General features: G+C 29.7%; 2 protein-coding genes across 2 annotated transcripts in view; one reads left to right on the forward strand and one right to left on the reverse strand.

Moving 5' to 3' along the window:
• The window catches only part of Rtf1 (RNA polymerase-associated protein Rtf1), a gene marked incomplete in the record, with an annotated part of 38,643 nt that extends 18,077 nt beyond the window's left edge, over positions 1 to 20,566 (reverse strand). The window contains 7 exon segments of the mRNA XM_067047177.1: positions 266 to 364; positions 2,927 to 3,155; positions 11,769 to 12,043; positions 13,831 to 14,029; positions 16,293 to 16,496; positions 19,551 to 19,680; positions 20,394 to 20,566. Coding sequence (XP_066903278.1) covers positions 266 to 364; positions 2,927 to 3,155; positions 11,769 to 12,043; positions 13,831 to 14,029; positions 16,293 to 16,496; positions 19,551 to 19,680; positions 20,394 to 20,468 — 1,211 coding nt within the window.
• A 2,049-nt stretch (positions 20,567 to 22,615) lies between these two features.
• On the forward strand, positions 22,616 to 23,155 carry LOC136795702 (craniofacial development protein 2-like). Its single transcript, XM_067047181.1, has one exon. The coding sequence runs from the start codon at positions 22,616 to 22,618 to the stop codon at positions 23,153 to 23,155; it is 540 nt and encodes a 179-aa protein (XP_066903282.1).
• The last annotated feature ends 1,417 nt before the right edge of the window (positions 23,156 to 24,572 follow it).

Below are 24,572 nucleotides of genomic sequence, written 5' to 3' on the forward strand. Positions count from 1 at the left end.
AAAAAACTATATATAGAAATGACAGAACTAGACCCTTGATTATTAAATTTGAGTAAAATGTATATGCATATTAAATGTATGTAAAAGTTAAAATTTACATTACATTACAGTTTAATGTACTTACATGATAGTTAAATGTAAGTAAAAAGTAAAAGGAGCTTTTTTTTATTACATATATATGTATACATATACATAATTAAAAACTAAAAATATATATAAATAAAAACTAAAAATCTACTTATAGAAATGACAGTACTAGACTAACCTTTCCATTTTGTGCCTAGATAGTCTAATTTTGTTTAATTCTTCTTTGGTCCCAATATACTCAACCTTCTTTTGCTTTGTCTTAGAACTAGCCACCGACCTTAAAAAAGAAAAGAATCAATTGATAAATAAAAAACAGTAGAAACTTAAAACTTATGAACTGAAGTAAAAATTCGGTAACATTATTTTTTTTTTAAATTCATGGTTTTATAATTAGATAAAAATAAAAAATAAATATCGAGTATTACTCATACAGTAATTGCTACTTAATAATAATAATAATAATAAAAAGTGGTGAACTGCTGTAATTTTTTGATCCCCTGGGTCCTGATGTTCAGTATACCGCATACAATCAGTATACAGAACACTATAAACAAATACTAACACAAACACATTTCCAGGACGCCTTAGGCTTATCTTTCCTAAGAAAATAATAGCACTTTCTGTTTGGTTGACTTGGTTTAGACTGAATGCTTAAGTTTTAGATTACATTTCTGATTCAAACATAAATAATATCTGTCACTGGATACATGGTGGAGCAAGATTAGTGGCTTGTGAACTAGGCCTTATTAAGGACTGTTCACTAATAGTAACTAAAGAGAAGAAACAGGGAGCCAATCGAAAATTAGCACCATGGAAAAGAATATGAAAAAAAAAATTCACAAAGAAATTGGAATATTGACTAATTACTTTAAAAAATCTCATAGTAACTACATTTAAATTTTAAAAAAAGTACACACAATTTATAGTAGGCGTACAGGAGCAGGAACTAAATGGCTGGACTGTATGAAGCAAAAATTGGCTGTCATCTACTGGGAGCAGAAAGCTTTGGAATCAATTCATTAAATTTGCACAAAAACGTACAAATGATCCAAACACATGGTTGGATGGGGGACTGCTTTCACTAGGCCCATATTGTTCATCAGTTTTAGTCCGGACAGGTGGAAAGTGTGAACCGATCCTGTTTTGCTGGGATTTAGTTGCAAACGAGTGCGAAAAAAATGGTGACAAGTGGACTATGAAAAAGTAATTTAGAAAAAATGTCAAGAATGTATCGAAATGTGTCCTTTTTCATTTGAAAATAGAAATGGTGGTTAGGGGTGGTAAATAAAATAGAAGTAAATATCATTTGAAAGTTTTAAATATAGTTTAAAATTTAAGCTAAATCCTTGACTTTGGTCCGGGTAGGTGAATATTTCTGGTAATAGCCAAGAAATGTGAAATTCTAAAATAATGAGAATAGAAATTGTGATAAGATTTAGCAAAATCAGAGTTTGATCCAAGACAATCAACAACAGCCATCTATATACCTCCCCTTTATTAAACCCAGACTAACCCAAATCTCCATCCATATCATGGTCAATCCCTTGGATTCCTATTACACTTAGAGTGTGGCAAATTACATGCTTTCACATTGAGTATTTGTCTAAATTTTGCTGGTGAATTCATTTAAAAAACTAATTATTGTGAGCTGATATCCCAACCCATCTTAACACTGTCCTCACCATGTATGCTGACAACAAATGTCTATTGTCAATGAATAATGATCCTTCTGTTGTATCACAAACTCTCCAATCCCATCATCACCACCCTTGAAGAATAGTGGCGAAACTGGGGGATTAAAATAAACTCCAATAAATCCCACCAAATCATATTTACCCTTTGTCGTAAACCCATGACTTTCTACCCTACAGTATCCTTTAATAATACCTCACTCATTCCTGTCGAACAGATCCGTTACTTAGAACTACATCTGGACAAACAACTGACATGGAATTCTCATATAAGACTGGGAAATAAAAAAACAGGAAACTGCTCGTCAATTCCGACTATTACAACATTTATTAGACAAACGGTCTAAACTTCCAATCCATTACAAAAGACTGATCAACTTGAATCCATTACAAAAGACTGATCAACTTGACTGAGGCCTATCTGGACATACGGAGTTGAACTTTGGGGCTCCACTAAACCATCAAATTTCTCTTGTATCCAATCCTTACAATTCTTCTAACTTTGTCACAAATCAAGTCATCCATCAGGACCTCAATGTTCCCATATGATACCAATTTGGCCAGAACCAGATACCGATCCTTTCATGATAAACTTCCCAACCACCCAAACCCACTTGTTTCTAACCTGGCTTCTTCTTCAATACCTTCATAGGCTCTGAAAAGAAGATGGCCCCGAGATCTTCATCTCTAGAAACGTAATTGGAGTTCTATCAATGGGTAGATTTTCCACATGTTTGTGTCATGTTATTTTATATCTAATAACAAATTTACTTGTTGTATATAATTTTATACTATTTTATATTGTTATTTACAACTACAATAAACAAATTACTAAATAAAAAAAAAAATTATTGTGAAGAGGAATAATGAATATTATAATCCTATGAAATCCTACTTTCAGGATACAAGAAAGCATAATTTATTTTGTGGAAGATAAATAACAAACATTTTCACCTATTTAGTTAAATCTTTTCCCAGTAAGATATACCTTTCGAATGACATTTTCCAATGCTAAATTAGATATATGTATTAATATATATAAAAAAATTTAGTAAGAGAAAAGGATTAACCTTAAAAAATTAACATCACAAATAAGAGACATTTATAAAAACATAAAATTAGAATGTTATAAATACAAAATAGCATACCTAGCATCGGAATCAGAATCTGAAGAGCTTCTACTAGGTGAAGAGGAACGCTTACTAGGTTTACCATCATCACTGTCACTACCAGAGTCATCGCTATAAATATCACTAGCTTTTAACTTGGTTTTAGCCCCGCTAACACTCTCATCTGAGTCTTCGCCATCTTTACCAGTTACCTCCTCTTCTTCACGTTTTTTTTCTTCAGCCGCCTTTTGCTGTTTTTCTTTCTCCTCTACACAAATATTACATTCCCTTTAATATTAAAAAGCACTACTTAAATAAACAACATATGTAAATACAAGATTGTTTTGGTTAATTATACCTCCTCAGTAAAAAAAAGAATGCTTAGTATAAATATTGTTGAAATATATTTTCACATAGAACTAAAGTTACATACATAATAGAATTGTTGAACAATATTCCTGTAGTTGTGAGTAGTAACCTACACTGTTTTTATAATATTAAAATAGGTTAAAGCTTTCAAGTTCCGCTCGCTCAGCTCACTCAAAAGGGTTGAACAAACATTAATTCAGTGCACTTTAGGCCTAAATTTGCATAAATACCAACTAGTTTCTGGTGTTAGACAAATTTACAACAGACCTAACTTGTAAATATTAATCATATCTATCTTAATTTCATGATTTGAGAAATTAATAGCTTAAAATATAATAAGCCAATAATAACATAACTCAAGCCAACTAGCAACATGACAATATTCTCCATTAAATTAAAAAAACGACTGTATGATTTATTTATTTTTAATATAAAAAAGTATTTGAACTACACAAATTGATTAGTGCTTAAAATAATTTCATTAATGCTTAGGTGCAATATTGTGATGATACAGGCAGTAATATTTGATTTTTGGTACTATCCAAGATAAAACCCACACTCATGTAGTCTACCAATTAAAAAAAAAAAAATATATATATATGGAATAGCAACATAGAAAAATAGTGGAAATACTGGTTTAGGGTAAAATAATTCACTAACAAGTTTAAAAAAAAAACTAATTATGTTGAATAATATTTGATACACAATAACAGAGAAAATCTTATAGATTATTAATTTAATTAAATTATAAAATTTTCTACAATATTGATAAAATGTCAAAAAGTTAAAATGATTAAAACTGAAGATTTAAACATTCAAATTCACCATTAAAATAATTTAATTTGATTGAGAATTATTTGTTTGTTTGTTAAAATAATTTGGGAAAATACTGTGTTCTTAAAATTTATTTTTAATAATGGTTTACTATTATTTATTCGTTAAGTTTAGGACATTTAGTTTTAACTGAATATAATTTTTACAAATTTTAAGTCTGAACCCGATAGTTCAAACAATTTTTTTAGACTTAAAAAATAAAATTTACAATAAATTTTGTTTATATGAGAATACTTTGAATTTATCTATAGGGTTGTTTCATATGATATGTCAGTGTTTACAGGAAAGGTTATTTTTTTCTAAATAGTTACCCTCATTTTCTATACATTTTCCCCAATATGTTATCAAATTTTCAATCCCAGAACTGAAAAATTTGGGATTTTGTGAAAAAATGAATTCAGAAAATGTGTTCTTGACTTGAGAATTCTTTTCAAAAATATTACCTATAAGGAAGTTGTCCAAATTTTTGAAAAGATGGAAATCTGTTGGAGTTAAGTCTGACAAATAAAGTTGATGTGGAAGAACTTATTAACACAGCTCATTTAGTTTCTTCACTGACCGTTGTGGAACATGAGGTCTGAACTTGTCATGTAAGAGTACAGGTCACTTCTAATTATCTAATGCACGTTGTTTTCTTGACAAATGTTTGATGCATCATGCCAATATCACTGCAATACGATGTGGATGTGAGGGTTTCACTTCTGGGTAAAGAGGAGAAATGAATTATTTCTGCCATTGACCATCACACAGAAGTTCATGAGATACCCATGGATCTACTTTATTTTCTTTATCAATGGTCATTAAGTGCCGATAAACTCATATTCAGTCGCATTGAAAGTCTCTTAACTGTTTGGTAAGGATTTTCTTCCACAGTAAGCCTAAGTTCATCGACATCAATAGCTAGTAGAGGTCTTCCTCTGGGCTGGTTATCCAAATCTTTGTTGTCACCAGCCAAAATTTTCAAAACACCAGCAAATGGTCCGTTTATCAATTCCACTATCCCAAATGCCATGGTAATGTTTCTTGAAGCTAGGGTTGCAGAGGATCCAAGTTTAAACTCATAAAAAAAAAAAATTACTTGAAAATTGTGTTTCCATGGTCATATTTGATGGCATACTAAACAAAGTTCAATCAATTGGAATGATAGTAAATATTATCAAAAGAGAGAGGATTAATAATGGCTCATTATAATCTGTAAACATAATTGTAATGAACACAAATCCCACCCTGAATTTCTAAAATAATAAAAACAGACATTTCATATGAATTACTCAATAAAATTTGTTTAATTACCTTAGATCTGATTGAATCTCCTTCACTTACAGGGAAGGTAATTTGATGGGTACAAATGAAATAAAAATATATATTAAGATATGCAAACTGTTTTATTCTGAATGTCAAAAACTAATTTAGATAAAAAAAAAAAAAAGATTCATAAAACAACTATTCAATTATTGATCAGTAATATTTAATATACTAATTCATTCATAAAAATTTGGTAAAGAATACAAATTTTATCCATTATTCTTTAATAAAATGTACGGTAATGTTTATAATTAGTTTATAGTTAAGTTTGCCCAACACTAATTTACATACATCTTAACAAATACAGCTAATAAACTTTACATTATACGTCCAAAAAATTTGAAATACATTCATCCCCCAACAAACAATGAAATAAAAAATAGAAGATACATGATACACAAAATTAAAAAATAATGTCAGCTGTTACTATCCTTTACTCATTCAATTTTAGAATAGGATCAGCCAAGATAGCTAAAGTAAAGTTAAAACAAAACTTCAATTTTAAAATAAATAATTAATCAAACTTTTAAGCTTACGTTCATGAAAATGAGTCAGTATTAACATTATTTCAATTTTAACAGATATTATTCAACTGAATACAAAACCTATTTAGCACAGAAGAAAAAAAATCACTATCATAATAAAACACATATTCTGAATATAAAATATATTCTGATATTTACAATATTATAAAATATTGTTACTATCATAATAAAACACATGTTATAGAATATTGAAATTAAGGAGGTTAAAGAACTTGTACAATAGTTTAACTTTAATGGTTTGTTTTTGAGCAATACTTAAAAAAATAAATAAATTGATTAATCAACTTTAATTCAGATTCTACATAAAATATTTACATTTTTTCAATTGACAATTATTTTTTAATGAAAGAAAGTTACTTTAAATAATATGAAGTTATTTGTTGAACATATGATTTTGATACTTTAATTGTTAAATAAATCCAAAGATTTACACTAATTTTTGAAGAAGAGAGAAACATCTGATTACTGATTGAATTGTTCTAAAATTTAAAAAAAAAAATCATAAAAAACTATTCAATTAATCAGTAATATTTAATATATAAGTTTTGATACTTTCATTAGTAAATGAGGTAAAACATTCAAACTAATTTCTGAAAAAAAGAGAAACATCTGATTACTGATTGAATTATTCCAGAGCAAACTTGAAGAGTATGAAGCTAACAAATAAAATTTATTAACTTAAATTATGGTACATAAATCTATCCCATGATCACAATAATGTCAAAGATTAGATGGTATAAGATGGAAGCATAACGTGTGTTTAAGAAAAATATCACTTATTCTACTATTCAGAAAACTGGGACAAAGAATGTCATTTTTAAATTAATTAAAAATGTTTTAAAATTATAGTTTTAAAAAGAATTGTAACTTCAGGAATAAAACTATAACTTAAAACTGATAGCTAATAAAATAACAACACTAATGAAATCAAATATAATTTATTTCCTTGAATTTTTGCTTATCTTACTAATGCAACATTGACCTAAAATGAAAAATAGCCAACAGCTTATTTAAACTTTTAATACATTTAAGAAAAGTGGTATGACTAAGATACGGTTAGAATTTTGTTCTGTAACTCAATTCATACAATGAGCAAGACAAAAGAAGTTTTAAATATACAAATCCAACAAATGCAGATGCTCAAACATTACGCTAGATAGGAATATATATTTATATAGGTAATGAAACTATGAGGAAGCTATACACAAACCTAAGGCACAAACAGAGGACATTATACAAAGCTTGCAACACTTGCACAACAACAACAAAAGAAACCATTAGTCATAAACAAAGCATGCTCAGATAAAAAATTCAGAGGGAGAATGAGCTAGCAGATAAAGGATTATTCATGGGGTCCAGTCACAGAGGGAATATTCAAAACTGTTTAATATCAAATAAAGAAAATACAGGAAAGGTAAAAATGTTTGGGCAGGACCAAAGAACTTTTTGAAAAATATTAATTGTAAACGTTTAACAATAAAGACACTCTCTGTTTTACATTGTTTCATAGTTACATCGTTTAACAATATACCAATTCGGAATTACGTTGTTGAGAAAAAAATTAAATTTCTTTGATCCAACGAAGCTGTTTAAAAAATCAAGGTACAGTTTAAAAGTCGATTCAATGGTGGGAAATTCAAAAACCAACTTATAATATTTATACTGTTTTAAGTAGATCACAGCTGTCTACTTTTGCACACTGAAAACGGATAATGATAGTAGAATATCCAATGGTTCTTTTAAAGTCGTGGTCAAGCTTTTACTAGCTTGTAGCATTTGGAATAACGTTTTAAATTTGCTAGTCTTGTTGGAGCTTGGTTAGTAAAATAGGAAAAAAATCATTTTAAATGAAAAGTAGAGTTATTAAATCAAGAGACAAGTGAAAAGTAAATATGTTTGATAGAAACATATATGAGTTCAATAAGTACTTTCCTGGAAACAATCATATCCAATATGAGTGAACATTTCGTGTATTTACTAGAAAATACTTCATCAAATCTCTTCTCATTACTTTGTAATATAATGGAGATGTCACCCTTACATTAATTTTTAATATAAGGGAAACATTTATTAGGTGTTTTAAAATAAAACCTGAGTGATATGTGTTAAATCTAGTAAGGTTTTTAGAAAATGCCATGCAAATATGCTGGAAGGGAAAAATAAACATGAAATTAAGTGACAGAGGTTTATTAAAAACTAAAATAGGTTACCGAGAACAATGGTTTAAACAACAATTAAAGATGAAAAGAAAAATGAAATAAAAAGCTTTCTCTACAGATTTGATGATATGTATTTACATTTTTGACGAACAGGACTTGACTCAAGTCAAATTCAATTTAATTTAAACCACTTTCCAAGGAACGGAATCTGACATAAGTACGAAGAACACCTATGTTCATCAACCTACACACAGAACATTTTAATATAAAACTATTAACATGATACAGAGAGAGACATGCAACATCTTTTTTTAAACTAAAAACTGAATAACATTGATGACTATGTAAGCACAAGTAAATAATTTTGCTGACGAAAACACTTAAAAAGCAAACCTCCTTTTTTTTAATATAAATGATGTTTTGAGTGAATCTTGAAACATTTATTACCTGGAAATTATAGCGAGTACGTTGGTTTGATGTACAACATCTCACAATCTCACAGGAGGAGATCATAACACAAATAAAGGCTATCCTTCCCCGCCCTGCTAAGACCCCTGGGGAGCGACAGTCCTATATCACTATTGAAATATTAGCTTAAAACGGGAAGAGGAAACTTTAAGATAGTTAAATAGGGCAAAAATAAAAAAGCGCCTGACATTGAAAAACTGGCATGAGAAACAAAAACGTTCTTTGACTACTAGTTTTAAAGTACTTTTTTGGTTTAGAAACAAACAAAAGCTTCAAAATTCCATCTAAGCTTTACTTTAGAAAAAACATTTAGTTACAACCAAGGTGTCTGCATAAGTTTCACCAGTTCTGAATAATTTACGTTAATATAAATCCATACAAATGCAAGAAACTGCATGTTTTGTAACACAAAAATGATTACCATTGGAGCCAGGTAATGAATTGAAACTATTATAAATGAACTCTGCAATAATATTAGGACAAAAAAACAATAAATGACAAATCATTTCATCATGAAATGGTCAAGCAACAAATAATTTTTTTTTGGATCACTTGAAATGAACGGGCCTCAAAACATATGCAAGGCCTGTGAGGATGTCACTATGGAAATTAATTAACATAATAGTTGTGATGAAATGACACCAGTGGCATTATGGTGACCCCATCGGCCAGTCACTGTACCCTAAACAGTTACTGGTTCTCCAGGCTGGGAAATAGTATAGTGACACCCACTCACACTAACATAGCACACTATAACAACCTTACGAAACAAAAGTAATATAACAATACAGATACTGGCCTAGGATAACCTCCCCATGATACCCATTCAGGAGGGGAGGCTCTGAAGGAGACAGCCTCTCCCTCCATCTTAGTTGGAGCAATGGGAAAATAATTCACTCCTCTTAAATAAACCTGTAAAGAGAGTAGGATTGCAGGCAGAAGTTTAAATGGGAGGATCTGTATTCGACTTAATTACTCAAACCTTAACATTTACCATAGACAATGATAATGGCAAAACATTTACATCCATAGGGGATGCACAGAATGTGGTATCGACATACAGAAACCTGGAGTGGAATCTAAAATGAAATATATGTCAATAGATTCAAGAGCCAGACACCCTATAAAAGTAAAAAATCAAAACTGAGAACTTTACACATGAGTATCTCAGAGTTTATATCATTGGGCTCCCAGATAAATCCAACCAATCCAATCATTCAGTGAAGAAATTCAAAGAAAAATTGGTAGCTAATAGCTGTTATTTTGGCCCCTAAAAGCACATACAACATTGTATCATTTCCCACAAAACCACAATATGTAATTTTATGGTTTTTTATTTGCCTTTTGGCTGTATTTAATTCTAATGTTCAGGTAATTTAAATATAAACTGCATCTGACTACAAGTTTTAATCATTTCATAAATAACTAATGTAATGATAAATAAAATTGAAATTGAATATTAATTATATTAATGTAATCTTAACTAAATATTAACCAATTTAAAAATTTGTTTCATGTGAACATTTTGAATTTGAAAGTTTATCTTTATTACTAATTCATTCAAGAAATATTTAAAATATATGATAAAATATCATCAAACTAAAACAACTTAAAATTTAAATGATAAAATATAAATACAAATTAAATATTAAGTTCTGAAATATAAGATTTTTGTAAATGTCATAAAATACTTGGTTGTTGGTATTTCAATTGAATTTAACTGCTTGTTAAGATGATTTCTTCTTGATGATTCTTCATAATCAATTTTGACTTCACAACTTCACTTCAATTAACTTTAATTACTTTAGTTTGAACGTTATTGTATCCACTTGACCATGATTACAAATTAAATTTAATTAACTATTTCACTGTTCATTCTATTGTCAAAATGATAATTTGACTGACTTTCAGTAATTTTTATAATTAGTAAAAACACTTGCACTAATTATTTAAGACAAATTTACTTTTTATGGTCAAATTTATATACATCATAGCAGTGTGAGTTCTAAGAAGTAATTGCCAAATATGTAAATTTTGTTCGTATGAGTTTGAGAAGCAACTAACTAGATCTGTTTTATTAGTGCCTGGCATCATCCACAAAATAAAACAATGACCCTCATCAGACCTGTATTGGAATATGGGTTAGAATGTTGGATTATATCAAAACCACAGGAGTATGCACTGATTTAAGCAACATTATATGTACATACTATAATATATTATATAAATATATAATGGCCCTATTTGTACTGAAAATGCATGGAGGAAGAGGACCAATGTAGATTAATGGAGATCTACAAGAATATTGATATTTTATAGATAATAGAGACTTTGCTGTACAGGACTTTTTGCTAAAATGACAGAGAATCATATACCAAAGAAGCTTCTTGATGAAATGACTGCTGCAAAGAGAAGGGTGTATAGGCATAGACTGTAATGGGTAGATGAAGTAGGGATGCCCAGACTCTCTTAGGCTTCCAAATTTGCAGATAGGCAGCATTTCACAGGCATTTGCAAATTTTGCAAGCAGTCAAGACTACAGGAGGCCTTGAATCTCTTGAGTTGTATTGCCTTGAATAGATAAAAGACTAAGCTGGACACTATGAACTTGTTTTGTTTCAATCCATTCAATCTCTCACTTTGAATTTTTTTTTCATTTTTTATTAACATACAATTAAAATCTAAATTGCAATTGTCAATCATTTAGGAAGAAACAAGTTACACCAAGTTCCAACGTAGATAATTTATTGTCACTAATTAGCAGAAAGACTGAATGTTAACAAATAGCATGGTAACAGTAACATTCAGGAGTTTTTCAATTTTTAATTTTTCTTTATTTTTTGCAGTATAAAATAAAATTCACTTTTACCCTAAAAGCAATCAATTTTCTAGCCATAAAATACAACAGTATTATTTTTGTCACTAAGAAATGAGCCATTACCTCATAATTTAAAATTAAATATCAGAGACAAGAAATCTGCATAAAATGTATTTTTAATCTCTATAAACAATATACTTCCTCAGTAAATTATTCAAACAGGTTGTATATCCTTTATAAATTCGAACTGATTTATAAAGAATTAACTACCTTCCATACTTTTCCAAAGTTATTTATTTCTAAATTCTTTTCCCTAATAACAAATATATAATGATAACAAGAGCATGTTCAAATCTTGTGAGACAATAATAAATTAAACATACCTCTTTCTTTCCTCTCTTCTCTCCTTGCTTTCAGAAGATTCATTGCTTGTGCTTTTTTGTCTGTTTTCCCCCTATTTTCTTCCACTGCTTTCTTCCTTTCTTTAGATCGATCTTTCACATCCATTTTTTCTTTTTCCGGTTTCTTACTAGAAACAGCATTAGAATTACCACTTGCAACGTTACCAGCAGCACTAGTTGCTCCACTACCACCTTGCTTCTTCTTTTTCTTCATTTCTTGCTTCTTAGCCAATCTTAATTTCTTTTCTATTTCAAACCTGAAAAATGATGAATAATTAAATAGCTGATGTGTTCACGGAAAATCATGTCAGCTTACCACTTTGGATGTAAAATCCAATAAAAAATTGTTTGTGGTATCCTTTCTTTTGAGTTTAACAATGTAAACAACTGAATTATATTTCAAATAGACCCAGAATAATTTAGGAGATTTATAGTTTTTGAGTTATTAAAAAAACACATATAAAATTGAACAGACTTTCACAGGAACAAAAAGCAAATTAAAAATAATAAAAAAAAAAAAAACCATAAACATTAAACTCAATACTCCATATCTTTATTAATGCAGGTCCAATTTGCCAATTGCCCAATACTCCATATCTTTACTCTTCCTGGTCCAGTGCTTCTCAGAGTAAAAAATGAATTTTCACCAATTGGTCAATACATGTGAAGTATGATAATCTCTTCAAGAGGAGCAGCAATTTTGTTCCTTTATTTTTGCTTTTTTAAATTTTGATGTCAAATGCTTCTGTAACAAAATGGATTCCCAGAGCGCAATAAGAAAATTTGGTCCAGTGTGGACATCAAACAGAGCTTCCATATATCACCCTACTTTGAATTTTAATTACTCCTTGCACCTTTTGAATTGGTATTTCTATCTTCCTTCAGTGAATTTCTTTAAGAGCGACAACAAGCTAAATCACTGGCAACTTAAAACTTATATTACTACTAAGTTACTATTTATCTAAATACTACTCTTCCATGTAAAAACGTATTTTATCAAAAGATAAAATATCTACTTTAGGAAAATTGTTGTAAAATAGTTATTATAGAGGCATCTCATATAGACAAACCACATTGTTATTGAAACTTTTGATTTGTAACATCCATTACCCAGAGGAAAATTTAAGAAACAAACTGCAAAATTTCTAGATGTAGAATGTTAATTTGTCAAAAAAACTTTATTTCTGTTAACAATACTCAAATATAGGTCAATTAAAAGTAAACAACAGACCATGAAAACACAAAATATTTATCAGACAGGCAGGACAGAGGACCAAACAGCCTGATGAAATCTGATGAAAATCTAATTCATTTAAGAATAAAACTTTTATTTATGCTTTTTTGGTCACTCTCTATTAGGTTCTATGACTAAATTTAATATTAATTTTTCTGTAAGCCAACATACATAATAATGTCTATATTAGTACTCTTATTTCCGGATGTTTGGTATCGATCTGGGAAAAATATTTCTCCATTTTTCATTACCACTAACAATAAGATATGGTTAATTATTTGAAATAAACAAAATTAAACATAATTTGACATACATAGTTTTCATTAAAGTAATCAAAAATTGGGGTGAGATAACTGGGTTTTTTTCTTCCCGGCTCTTGTACTATAAGGTTATTTTGAGCTTTAGAAACATTTTAAGAGCAGGGTGATCTCTCAGACTACTGTTTAAAGGTGAGTTTTAAGGAGAATCTATGGCTCAGTGAAAACCAAAAGAACAAAAAGGAGAATACACAACAATGTTGGGCTAACAAGATCCTAAAGGCAACCTAATGTGGTAAGGGTTATAAAAGAGAGATTTCTTTGAGGAGCTGGGTGTATAGTTTTAAGAGTCCAGACCAAATTCCTAAAATAATCCCTAAGTTCGTTAAGAAAGTTGAATACTTGAGGAGAATAAGAAGTTCATAAAAATAAGGATGAGGATGACAATAACAAAATGACATTCTTAAAAACAAAAAAAAAAATTATCTCATATCTACATTTATATCTTTCCTACTAAAAATTAATGTTCCCATAGAAGATTAAAAAAACCAACCTGGTTCGCATGATTTCTCTCTGCTCTACTCTTTTGAAAATTTCCTGCTCTCTTTCTTTTTCAGTCATTTTGGCTAGTCTAGCTTGGTCATCAGCATCACCCATGAGGTTTTCATCATAACCATCATTGAATTCTTCTTCAGAAGATGAATCTCCATCACTAGAAGAACCGCCACCACTGCCGGAATCAGATACTTCACCTGATAAAACAAAAGTTAAAGTTTTTTATATAGTAGAAAGATAATTCTCAATGATTTGAATTAAATTTCTAAAACAATCTTTGTAGCTCTAAACAATCCTATATTAAAAACTATAAGAATTTTTGCAAAATAAAGCCCATTTGTTTAATTCAGTACTCAAGAAGGTTTAAAAAGATCAAGCAATAAAAAAATTATACGAATTGCAGAAGTTATAAATAAATGTTAAGTTTAATTTAGGTTTTAAGAAAATTAGTTATAGTTACATTAGTAGTTGCTTAAATAAGTTGGTGATTATATTTTTTGCGACTTTAGAATAAATTATTTTATCTTTTAAATCAATTAATCAGCATTTTAGAAAAGTTCATGTAACATAGCCAACATAACATAACCTTTGTACATAGCCAAAAAGTTGAGTTTTTCTTAATATTATAGTGGCACTCAATCCATTTTTAAGAAACGTATTGAAAGTCTTATACTGAAAACCACTTAACTTTACATATATAACATGAATCTATAAGATAAAGCAGGAAACAGTTATGAAGAAAAGGAAACTTTATACGCACAAAGCTCAACAGGTATACATTTTACTTATAAGACAAATATTTTAAGGTAAACCATGTGCATCATAATTTTATAGTTAATAAAATTCTCTAAAAATAAAATAAAAATCAGATCAGTATTAGAATAGATGTTTTTAATTGTAGATAATTTAATTGGGTAAAATTTCAGATGTACAGTTTTCAAAAGATGTATTTGTTTAAGATACCACTTTTGAAAAATAGCCGTTTGGATGACATACCAAACATTTTTAAAAACAAGTGACTCCCTTCATACTTTAACTGGTAAGAATGAAAGTGGCATAAGTCAATGTCTATTTCTAACAATAAAATGAATGTTTTGTTAATGTACATAAGCAAGATATGTATATTATACATATATTATTTAAGTAGTAGTACACAGTTAAATATTATATCATATACCATTTTAAGGAAATTTACAAAACATTCAATGTATAGCAAAAAATAAAAAGTAACTTACGCCACTTTAAGTCTTATGGTTTCAATTGGTCTAAGGCATAGTTATTTATAGTTCTGTTAAACAAAAATAGTTCTGTACTTCAGTGGTATAGTACATTCTAACATATTCAAATTCCAAAATATATCGAGAATTAATGATACCAACCCACTTAATCATACATGAACATACTAAGTTCAACCAAATTCTTAAAGATGTTCTCAAGAGTATTGAAAAAAAAAAAAATGTAAACGTGATTATATAGTGGCTTTTCTGATCAGTCAAAAACATAGCTGTAACATCCCAGGCATATACTTGCCCTAAATATATAATTTTCGCTTAAAATATTTAATGGCACATCATACATACATCAGTAACCTGCCACTAATTAAAAAAAATCATATTATTCTCATATATAACAATAAATTCTAAATTCATATAAGAAACAAGGTTAATCAGAAACCATGCTTAATATACGAAATAACCATTTTCAAATATGAAAAAAAAACTTTAAGGAAAGCAAACCATTAGTAGCCTGGCACTAATTTAAAAAAAATCATTCCCATAAAGTGATTTAAATATTTATGGCATTTAAGACTGATCACCACCCATCTCTTATTTAACTTGCAACCCATTACATAGGTCAACTAGCATGGAGGTTCTTAGGTCAGGTTTAGTTACATACTTAATAATGCAGAGCATAACAAATAACTAGATTTGTACAAAACATCCATTTCATATTTTTTAACCCTTAATCTTAACTAGATGAATCACGAAGTACATCAAGGAAATTATTGGAGGCTACCAATATGGTTTTAGGGAAAATCGTTAAATTATTGGTCAATATTTTTTATTGCAGTAAATATTAAAGAAAAAGTTAGAACATAAATTAATCAGCTTTACATAGATTTTTAAAAAACTTACAATTCTATTGACCCCCAAAACTGTATATTTTGATTCAAGGCGTTCCAGCCATTTTGGATTAACAAAAAAGTCGTACAATTTAAAAAAAACAATTGTGCTAATTGTATATAAAAAAACCAATTCCTTAACAGAACAAATGTCATCATGTGACCGTCATTTTGTTGCACCACAAATATTAAAAAAGAATTGTTAAGTCTTGAAAAAAAAATCAAACAAATTAACTGACATTCTACTTCATACTTCAAACATAATACATACTCTATCTATAAGTAACAACATTTAGATGCAAAAAAAATAAATAAATAAAACACTTTTTCTGTCATACCTTCTTCAGGTTCCGAACCTCTTTCATCTTTGTTATTAGCCTGACTGTTAACGGGTTCAGATTTCGCATTGCTGCTGTCATCACTCTCACTGTCACTGTCACTACTACTGGAACTTGAACTCTTGGCAGCAGATTTTTTTGTAGTTTTTGTTTTTCTCTTCTTCTTGGTTTTGGCTCCTTTTGCATCCCAATCTCCATCAGACCCTACAAAGAACAAAACAACTTGGTAATAAAGTTTCAATAACATGGAATTAATAATACTTAAGAGGCCACAAACATAAACTATTAATTCAAATTATGTTTAAATATTCAGCACCCAGAAAAACTATTATAAATATATTTATTATAAACAAAAAGTGATAAGCGAACATAAATTATTCTTGAAAACAAGTTAATTAATAGAATATATTTAGCAAAGAGATACTTGTCAAAATTTGTACAAACATTTTTGGAATAGCTTGAACCCAAGAAAAAAACTAATTTTTTTTCTGTAATGCTTAAATGGAGTCATTAACTTAAAAAAATTGGTTTTAGATAATACAGGATTAACAGGAACAATGTTTGTATAACTAATATTATTCTCATACATTACAATACAATCTAAATTGATATAAAAAACAAGGTCAATCGGAAACCACGCTTAATATACAAAATAACCATTTTCAAATATGAAAAAAAAAACTTTTAAGGAAAACAAACCATCAGTAGCCTGGCACTAATTTAAAAAAAAATCATTCCCATAAATTGATTTAAATATTTATGACTTTTAAGACTGATCACCACCCATCTCTTATTTAAGCTGCAACATAGAATAGGTCAACTGGCATGGAGGTTCTTAGGTCAGATCAAGTTCAGGTTCAGCTGCATACCTAATAATGCAGAGCATAAAAAATTACTAGATTTGTACTAAACATTCATTTCATATCCTTCAACCCTTAATCTTAACTAGATGAATCACAAAACACATCAAGGAAGTTATTGGAGACTACCAATATGGTTTTAGGCAAAATCATTAAACTATTGATCAATTTTTTTTTATTACGGTGAAGACTGTTGAAAGAATTACGAAAGTGAAAAAGACTTACGATTCTATTGACTCCCAAAAACTATATATTTTGATTAAATGGGGGATACCACAGAAGTTAATAAATCTAGTATGCATGTGTTGACTGAAACATTTAATTTAACTGCACATAATTAGTGTGTGCTATTTCAAAAAACGGTTCATTTTTGGGCTTTTAAACACAAAGCTCAATCTATGTTTCATAGGAATGTACTTAGGTAACCCAATTAGAACCGCCTTGATCCGCTGACTAACCTTTATCAGAGTTCTAAAATCTCTCACATTTTTTAATGACTTTTATTAAAGTTCCAGTAAGAATTTAAGTATCGAAATGATATTAACTTTCATTTAAAATGTCATTCGTCAAAATCCATCACCCCTAAATAAATATATTAGTAAATGTTTATATGATTAGCATGTGATAGCTAATATAACAAAAGTTAATGTTTGATTGAATGTTTTCAATATGTCTTGCAAATACTACATCAATTTTTCATTGATTACTTCACTTATCAGTGAATTCATTCATGTCTCATGTACAATTAAACTTCATGTATAACGTTCTAATGGTGAGTTAGTCAGTCTTAAAAGTAATTTATCCTGTAGAAAATCGATTAATGGTTTAAGTTCTTCATCTACAAAATTTATATTGAATTCTCTACTTAAAGTTATAGGATTAGATGTAAATTTTCATTATCCTCTATAAATTATAATGTTATATCTCATTACAAAGATAATGAGATGCTGAACAACTTCCTCAATTACTTACAGTATGCAATTCCGATTTTTTACATGTTCAAAAACTCATAAACCTTTCATTACTGGCACTTTTTTTAAACTTTTCGCCTCTATTTCAGTGTAGCTACAAGATTCATCAGATAAGGATATTACACTACAAAAATTTAATGGATTCCATATAAAAATCAATAAAGATCTTAGAAACTTGTATGAAACTGGATATATATTTTTTTTTATCTAACAAGGAAAAATAATTGGATTAGGTCACATTCATTGCATAAATGAAGATGCCCAAAAGAGAAAATGGAAGGATGTTCTGGAAAGAGAAATGCCGAACTAGATTGAAGTGTTTAGAGGATATGATATAAAGGCTGATTTCACGCCTCAAGGTGTAAGATGGAAAAGAGCTACAGAGGTTTGGTTTTAATGAAATAAAATACAATCATAGAACTAATAAACTATTAGTTCAGAGAATCAAGGCCCTTCTTGAATCACAAGAATGTATAAGTAAGTTGAGAATATAATATATTCTTTAACCTGGCCCACTCCAATGATCAAAAATGTAATTGCTACAAATATATTTTAAACTAATTTAATATTGATCAGTATAAGAAAACATCTGCACATCAGGATGATTAGCAAGAAAAAAAACTATAAACCATTAATTCATTACAATCATTGGAAAATGCTATGCATAAACAGAAGATTAATCTTCAAATTGTATTTTCTACGGATGGATATATGAAATTTAAAGATAGTTCTTAGCAAAATGTCAAAAAAAAATTTTTTTATAATAAAAACAATTTTTTTTTATTCCCTAAAACCACATAGGATATAAACTAAAATTCTTGTAACATAAGGTTACCTCTGGTTTTGATTACCAAATCGTAGTCTAACATTAAAAAATCATTGTAGATATCAACAAAAAATTGTCAATACATTTTAAATTATTAATGATCAATACAAAATTGATTAAATTCCTAAACAATTTAAGGATAGTAGCTTATAAAATCACCAAAATATTTTAAATCTAACCTTATACAAATGACAGGAGCTTTAAGTGTTTTTGCAATATATCTGTAAATGGTTTTTATAATTCTTACAATATTGATACAATTATTGATATACTATTTATATCATTTAAGAAAATGATGACTTTTATTTCTGTTGCATTCCATAAATGTCAACAATAAAAATTAATAAGAAAATCTTATAACATTTTTGATGATGAATCTTATGTCTTTAAAAAGTGATACATCAATCATAAAGATGAAAAGGATATTTTGATATTATTCTGCAGCACAGACTATATTCCAATGAGAGAATTAGATAACTTAATGTATAATTATGTTAAAAATATAACCTTAAAAACAATTCTATTTTAATATAAAACCTATTAAATAATTTCTTTAATGTAAAATCTTGTCCATAACCCTTATGCAGGAGGTAATAAATACCTGATGATGTGTCAGAGTCGGTATAAGCAGGTTTAGAGGGGGCTGATTTCTTTACAGACGCAGTATTACTATCTGAATCTCCAGTACTTGGGGTAGGTTTTCTCTTTTTCTTAGCCAGAGAAAGGAGTTCCTGTTGTGCGAATAAGAATATGAACTAATTATCTGCTTTATACTTAGAGGATGCACTAAGTGAAACAATAATTACAAGTAGAATACTCATAAATAGTAATAAAGAAGCACAACCAAAATCAAAAGCCATTCACCATAAACTAACAAAATTTAAAAATCTTAATAGTAAAATTCTATTTTGAATATAACAATTTTCAAAACCTACAACCAAAAAATCAAGACCTAAAATCCCAACTTAACAAAGCTTTAGAAAATGAATACAAACAATTGTTATGATTAGGATGTAACCAAGTGAATGGTTAAAATACCTACTAATGAATTGTAATTTTTCCTTTTCATTTTCATCAATAATAATGGAGATTATATAGTGTTACATCCAATATGATGCAACAAACATGAACTTATATAGAAATATAGGGTTACTTTTCAATCCCAACAATACATAAATGTCATGATTATAGTAGACAATAATTAAATTTAAAACAGTTGGGAGTAATAAAAGAAAAATCATATCTAATAATTAAGTTTGGAATGTTTTTTAAATAGTTAAGTCAGTAAAAACAGGAAACATTTTGAATGTATTTAGGAACCCTATGGACAAAAATTGTACAGGTTAAGTTTAAAAAAAGCCTTAGAAATCATACATGTTTTATTACCATACTATTGAAAACCTTATGAAATTATATTTTAACCAGAAATTATAAGAATACAAACATTATCCAAATCTGACGTGCTGCTATCACTATCACTGTCTGAATCTAACAGCACTTGAACTTTTCTTTTCACCATTTTTATTCAAAATGTATGGAATATTTAATAAATATACAGAGCAACAGAGAAGTCCATTCTAAATCTCACGTTTCGATTTGTGTTCTAAGCTTTGAGTTCTATCTCAACGCCATATGTATCAACAAATAAACAGTTTCAACAAAACAACTTTAAATAACCAGAAATAAATTTAACAATAATTTAAATCACATGAATAATGGGAAATACCTGTTATTGATTTATGGCTTCTTCTTACACCATTAGAACGTTTAAAATCTTGATTTATTTGAATACTAACATATCCCTCCAAATAATCACCTTTCAATTTTAAAATACTTCAAATCATCGTTATAATCTCTTTAACAAGCTATTACAGTTATGCTTATGTATCTTTTGATAATTGTAATTTATTTTATTCTCATTTATGCAAAAAAATATATATATCCATCTATTGAATAAATATACGAATCATTCAGGTAAGCGTCTAGTTCATTTAAATTTTAATTCAAAAGAGCACAAGGTCTAAAAACATATGATTGAGAACTATCACATGGTTAAAATGTTTGAACTTCTTACTAAAAAGTCATAATATTTCTACTCTTATTCAATCCGATTATTTCTAATAGTGAAATATTGCACAAAACATAGAACACAGATTCAAATTATAACTTTATTTTTATTCTTCCTTCTTAGTCCTGGAGCTTTATGCTCATTTTCTGAAGTAGAACAAATTTGCTAAAATTTGAGGCCCCTTCCGTACGTTTAACAGTACCTGGAATAAAATTTTTCTAAAAAGAGAATTTTCTTTCCAAATAGGCTATCATCATTTTTCGATTATATTTTACAAAATTTTATGGATACTGTTACTACAATGAAGATACTTGTAAACTACTTTTAGGTGGATTTTATTAGTTTCGTTTTGTACACGAACTGACGTCTGTAAGTTCAATATTCTACAACTTTGGTGTTATTGGTTTTTTGGGGTTTTTTTTTTTTATATAGAATCTTAAACCACCTGAATGCGGGTAATTTTATTTCTCGGCCTGAAGTTCTGATCATTAATTGAAATCTAATTATAAAGTAAAAATGCTTGTACTGTCACTTCCTATTCAAAAAAATTCTATTTTTTTTTTATAGTCAAACATCAACAGTCAGTATCTTTTTTTTAAAAAAGTAATATCTCAAGTAATGGTATAAAACATAATTTGAATTTTAAATGAAACTTATACATCACTATAACACTTTTTACCTCTTGAGTGGAATGTTGGCGTTGATGACCGATGGGTTTTACGCCTTAATTTCTTAATAAACAAACAAACAAACTTTTTACCTCTGTCCCAGTTTTTGATCATTCTTACCTTAGCCTGTTTAAGAAAGATTCTCCAATATACTCTCACAAAGAAAAATTTCGTGTTGAAACGTGATAAGAATATACTATAAGGGAGCAGAACGCACGTGGTCTTTTTTGTTCCCTATCTTAACTTCTTCAGTTGGCTCCTGGATGGGAAAGAGTAAGAACAACCAGGCCATCACTCAACTTTCATTTATGGATCTCGATGAAAAGCCAAAATTATGTTGCTATTTCGCGGTTCAAATAACGAATACAACAGTTTAATCAAATATAACAAAGCAGTGTACGAATGATTGGAATCGGACGAAATCGGGCATGCTGGGCTGTCACACACACGTGTGGAGTAGCTAATCTCCAATCGGACGCCTCCCCAGGTGCGGATTGGAGGATTCTCACCAGATATGGTGGCAACCGGGAGAATAAAATATCCGGGAGAATAAAAACTAGACTCAAATTTAGGCGCGACGGTTCCTAGAATAGGTGGCGTACTAATCAGCGTTTCTTCCTTAGGTTAGAGGCGGCTGTATCACACATGGCAGGATAAAATGCGATTTTCTGAATTCATTAATGATGGAAGATAATATTAACTATTTTGCTACGGCCGAGGGGCACAGAACTCTATTACCGGCGTCAAAAGGGAATATCAAAGCGGATTCCCTGGTGTCGTCATCATACAACAGCAGAACTGGAATTGTGGGAGACTTGGACGTGTAGCATCTTATACTACAAGACTAACTGCTTCAGTGGTGATGCAGAACCTTGAGAGAAAGATAAATGAGCTTCTCTCTTTCATTCGTAGGAGGAATAACGTTCAGGAATGACGGTCATCCTGGAGGAGATCGTAAAGTACAAAGTTGACATTCTTCGTAAATCTAAGGTAAAAAGTAAAGGAATTGGGGAAATGAGTCTGGATAAGGGATATACTCTCATATATTCAGGAGTCGCTGAAGGTGAATTTGCTAAGGAGGGAGCCGGCTTTGTCGTTGGTGAAGGACTATACAAGAAAATGGAGGATTGGGAAGCTATCTCGCCCAGAATAATAAAAGCCAATTTCCATTTGTCTCGTGGTAAAATCACTTTAGTACAACATTATGCCCCTACCCAAGATTCCTCTGTTATAAAAAAAGAACAATTCTACTCTGACCTAGAAAGGATAACAAGCAAATTCAAAAGTATGAATAGAAAAATTATTTGCTTTGGAGACTTCAATGCAAGAACGGGGTGGAATTATGGAAATACATTTGGAGTTATCGGAAAGCATGGTGGAGAAAGAACAAAGAATGAAAATGGACAGCGATTGATTGACTTCTGCATCGAAAATAACATCCTTATACTACTACTAACAGTAGTAGCATAGCTTGTATATACTAACTCCTATTTTCCCCACAAGAAAATTCACAAAATTATCTTCTCAGCACTGGAAAGAAATAGTAATGTCGACTATTTTGTGTACGATCGCGATATTAGTCACTGGTTCACGGACGTTAAGGTGATCAGAGGTGTTGAAATAGACACACGCCATTTGGTATTAGTCGCAGACAAGCAGATCATGAAGCCTAGAAGCATAAAAATTAAGGTATACGAAAAGATAAATATGAGAGCTCATGATGCAGTTGAAAAAAGACAAGGAGACGAGGCAGGTCTGGAAGTGAAACTAAAAAGATTAGACCAAAATGGATCTGTGTAAGAAATCTGAAAGTATATGAAAGATAGCATACTTGAATCAGCAAGGTCTATATGTGGAGTGAAGAAAATAAACACTAGACTCAAGCGCACCAAATGGTGGAACAAAGAAGTCCAAGAATTGGTCCATAGAAAGAAAGAAGCATGGAAGACTTAGACTGTAATCGACAGGGATTACAGGGAAAATATAAAGATCTTTTGGAAAAAAGTAAAATTAATAAGTAATAGCACTTAAGGGTAAAACTTCCAAAGAGATCAAAAACATGAAAGCGGGCATATCATCTTAGACCCAGAAAACAACTTGAATAGATGGAGACAATACTATTCTTTGCAGTTCTCTGACCATATACGATCCCCTGAAGAAGAGTTAGCGAACGCTCAGGAGGAAGGAGAAGGATATGATACGATATGGGAGGAGGGTATAGAAAGGGCTCTGGATCGTTTGAAGCTAGCCAAAGCACCAAACAGAGATGGAATTTTTCCATAATTTATCAAATATGGAGGTAATGAAATGAAAAAATCACTGCAAGCACTTTTTCAAAAGTAAGGTTATTCCGAACGACTGGGAATATAATATCATAGTGCCAATATATAAAAAAGATAGTACAACAGAATGTGGTAACTACAGATAAGATGCTTATCCCAAGTAACGTATAAACTGTTCTTCACTATTCTAGAAAGCAGGTTACGGGCACTGATAAAGCTAAAACTAGAAGAAGACCAGGTCGGATTCCGACCAGGAAGACAAACCCAGGACACATATTCGTTCTCAGATCTATCGTAGAAAAGGCATGGGATAGAAATCAGAGCAATTATATAGCTTTTATATTATATAGCTATATTTATATTATATTATATAGCTGTATAGCTCGAACCTAAAAACTGCCTTCGATTCCGTATCCCGATATGAAACCTGGAGGGCACTTGGAGCCAAAAGAATTTCCGCAGACTTCCAGGAAGCGATTAAATCAACCTATCAAAGCCCTAAAGGAATAGTTGTATCAATGGCCGAGAGTCCAAGCCCTTTTCACTGGAAAGAGGTGTGAAACAAGGAGATATCCTCAGTCCACTATTATTTATTGTCTTTATGG

Source organism: Halyomorpha halys, unplaced genomic scaffold, assembly GCF_000696795.3.
Source record: "Halyomorpha halys isolate HHAL.00 unplaced genomic scaffold, Hhal_1.1 Scaffold173.1, whole genome shotgun sequence".
NCBI lineage: Eukaryota > Metazoa > Arthropoda > Insecta > Hemiptera > Pentatomidae > Halyomorpha > Halyomorpha halys.